The sequence below is a fragment of the Myzus persicae genome, unplaced genomic scaffold (genome assembly GCF_001856785.1).
Source record: "Myzus persicae strain clone G006 unplaced genomic scaffold, MPER_G0061.0, whole genome shotgun sequence".
Classification (NCBI taxonomy): Eukaryota; Metazoa; Arthropoda; class Insecta; order Hemiptera; family Aphididae; genus Myzus; species Myzus persicae.
Window position 1 is genome coordinate 2385 of NW_019101652.1, and position 4018 is coordinate 6402.

The 4018-nt window shown below is 29.2% G+C and overlaps 1 protein-coding gene across 1 annotated transcript; it reads right to left on the reverse strand.

Moving 5' to 3' along the window:
* Positions 1-909: 909 nt before the first annotated feature.
* Positions 910-2122, reverse strand: LOC111029938. The gene is made up of 4 exons (XM_022309189.1): positions 2005-2122; positions 1653-1813; positions 1170-1305; positions 910-1085 (listed from the first exon to the last, which is right to left on the reverse strand). The coding sequence occupies exons 1-4, from the start codon at positions 2120-2122 to the stop codon at positions 910-912; spliced, it is 591 nt and encodes a 196-aa protein (XP_022164881.1).
* Positions 2123-4018: the final 1896 nt, after the last annotated feature.

A 4018-nucleotide genomic window follows, 5' to 3' on the forward strand; every position in this document is an offset into this window, starting at 1 on the left:
AATTTTTTCTACTGAGAAAAATTGTCTAAGCACGCCTATGAATCTATTTTAAGACACTCCAGTAATTATGCATGTGTTACACAATAATATAAGTACGAAATAAATAGAAACAATAATTATGAAAAGGATTATAGGAATTTAGAATAGCTATAAATAAAATATTAAGAGGACATACCCACTGAAGTTGTCTTTGTATTACACATGTACGACATAGCAAATTTTTGTTTACAAGTTCCTATAGCAATTTTTACATTAGAATGAATTAACCTATTTTCAAACTTGTTGGTAAGAACATAATCTGTGTTCTCTAGATGGTTTTTTTATAATATTTTAATTGTTATACAATTTATAGTACATAATACCATGGCTTAAAATACAAGGTTATTTCACATAGCCAAATTGTTATCAAATAAAAATAAAATGGCAGCGTAAGGGTACGGTCCATATCATAGCATATAATATCATAATATAGGCAGTATACGTCGTCCCCTTACGCTGCCATTTTAATTCCTTAACATGATAAAATGATATAGTGGGGGTACTATTGCAATAACCTTGTATATTTAAGCCATGCATTATACATGGTTGTGGGCCACCAGAAATGAAAACAAATCTTTAAAAATAATAAAAATGTATTACTATGGGCCTTTAAATTCAGACTTGCTCATAACTCACTTAAAAATTAAAATAAATAAATGTTATGTCGTACTTGTGTATAACAGAGACAACACATGTGGGTACAATGTGTACAATCTCTTAATGGAGATAAAGAAGAAAAATGGAATTGATAAACAAATAATTAAATTAAATAATATAAATTGATTAACATTTAAAGGAAATTTAATAAAATATTGAAACATACCTGTCTTCTACCATAATATGTCCAAATCTATTGGTTGTAATTATTGTTTATAATATTATTTTTGGAGAATAAACTATACTGATGTACATGTAACATGCTGGATATCTGTTTAATGATAACATGAGATTTATTTTATTAATTATATACCTACCGGAACAAAGAAGACTAAATTCATCCCCCGAAATATCTTCTACAATTATCTGGTCACCACTTATATCATGACCTGAATAAATTAATAAATTTGTTCATTAAATAATGTTTCATGTAACTTTATCTTATACTATTAATGTAGAAATGTTCTACTAACTAGCATTATAGTAAGCATCACAATCAACATTATTAAAAAGTGGATCCATCCTGTCACCGAGTAGACCTATTACTTTTTGAGTAACATTTGATAATGTGGACTGATTTGAACCACCTCCAGTTTTGTAATGCTGCACCTAAATTAAATATATAATTATGAAAACACTAACATAGGAACATAGTGTGGTAAGTAATTTCTCTAAACCATTATATCATGCTAATCAAATTGGGTGATTAAACTAATGAACTGCACAAATTTAAATTGATGAGATGTTGTAGAGATGATTTCAGCAAGAAAGATTCAAATTTTTAACAAATAGGCAGGGGAGTACCACTCATCAACTTATACTATAATTTCACAATTAAAGACAAATTTATCAAATATTATTATTAATAGTAATTTTAAATAGAAAGTACTACATATTATACTACTGATATAAATGGGTATCGTAACAATTCTAACAATTCATAACATTATACAGACCTTGTACTGACTTTTTTCTTTTCTGGCTTCCCTTTTTTGTGTATCATACATATGTTTTATTTGGCCTATATTTCTAATACCAGACGTCTGAATTGCATTGTAGGCATCAACAATTTCTGACCATGTCTCATTTTTTGTATTGTTCCACACAGCATCAGTCTATAAACATTATTTTAATTCAATGCAGAAATATAATTTTAAAAAAAATGTTATTAGGTACCTAGGTAGTAAATATTTATATTTAAATATGTTTATGACCAATACCTAATATTAATATACAATATGTCAATAAGTACTTTATTATAACAGACAAACTTATTCAGTGAATTTAAATTTAAAAAAATATTTATTTTAACATTTTCAATAACTGATTTATATGGCAAAATGAGATCAATCAAAAACTCTTTTTCGCTTTCCGTAATATTTTTACCACGCTGTCTCTTCTTAAAATCACACACACTGTTTTCCATTTTCAGTTTTATAGGTACCTGCACCTTTTAACAAATTTACTTTCGAAACTTTCGTTACGAAAGTACAAAACACATCAATCGGCACTCACACTTTACAGGACAAAGACCGTATATCAATTCGTAATTCGTATTTACCAATTGGCAATTACCATAATATTATCATTATAAATTATTCATGAGTATATTATCAATTTTGTACAGATAATTAATATTATTTTAGTGGTCGGGGTGATAAACCACACCGACAGCACGGTCGCTTCCCAATCAGAAGGTTTAAAGGAACCATAAAAATAAACACAAAGCAAGTAATGTTGTGATGATATTTATTTTTACGTTAAGTTCAAGAGATTTAATATAACACGAGGTTCCGCATTGACGGGTGATAAACGGTGTACAAAATGAAACCGCGCGCGTAGGTCGTATAGTGCAAGTGCAAAGTTGTCGAGGCGACGGGCGACGTAAAAGTGGTGGGCTCGAAGTCGGCGGTGATTCGAGCAGGTAGGAAACGGCTTCGGCCAATAATCGCGAGTTATTATTAAGTTGTGACAATGTAAAAAGGGCAAGAGTAGGGACATAATATAATTCACATTTTTGCACGACGGTTAGACTAGCTAGATTAGAATTAAACAATATACACATAAAACACAAGAGTACAATCACATAAAACGAGGAACATCGGTTGCGGTAATAAAATAATTGATAATAATAATTGATGATAATAATTGATAACAGTGTGGGACAAGGGCACGGTTAATAGATATCTATTAACCGTGGGACAAGGGCACCACATTATCTGATAACAAAATTATCAAAAACCACATACTAGGTATAAACCAAAAGTAGTTTAATACATCTTTTATGCAACACTATCGGTTCATTAAAAGTATTTAATCATTCATTAAAACATACCATTAAACTAATTTAATCATCGCTTTTATGCAACCGGGTACTAGAATGTATGAATTCGGGGCACAACAAAAAACCGTGGACGGGTTTACAAATGGTAGGGTTAGAATTATCATAAGTCGAGTAGAGCTCCTTTGTTTTTGTAACAGCTAAAAAATCATGCTTAGGTCTAATATACATACATTTCTTTTTATTTTCCGGTACACATACCGGAAGTGGTATTAAATTATACAAACTGAGTTCATGTTGATACACTAGTCACTAGTGGAATATTTAAAATAAAAACAATGTTATTATTATTACTATACACTGTCAAATCTGAAAGTTTAACCAAATCATAAACACTGCTAAATTGCACCTCAAGTGGCATATTGGTTCCACTAGGTAAATTTAATTTAATATTTTTGAATTGATCTAACAAATCGTTCGTACTCATTATACTCGGATGTATTTGTCCTGACCTTGCGCTTTGGAGTATCTCTACTAACGTGTTCACCTTCATCATTTGTATTAACATTACCTGATTAATTATTGTGAATTGTTTATTAATTTCTATTCTAGGGAAAAGGTAGTAAGTGATATTAACCAGCTCATATACTGTTTTGTTCAGCCACATTATGTGTTCCCCCATCCCTTCATTTTTTACATTTAATATTCTTAGATTTTTGTTTAGTATATCCATTTGGTCCGTTTTTGTTTCTGTTAATTTACTAGTAGTAGGTGGGGCACTCCAGCACACTTTGTTATAATTAAACACAAATAGATCACAAAAATGAAATTAAACATAAAAAGATCACAAAAATGAAATTAAACACAAATAGATCATAAAAATGAAATTAAAACATAAAAAGATCACAAAAATGAAATTAAACACAAATAGATCACAAAAATGAAATTAAAACATAAAAAGATCACAAAAATTAAATTAAACACAAATAGATCATAAAAATGAAATTAAACATAAAAAGATCACAAAAATGAAATTAAACA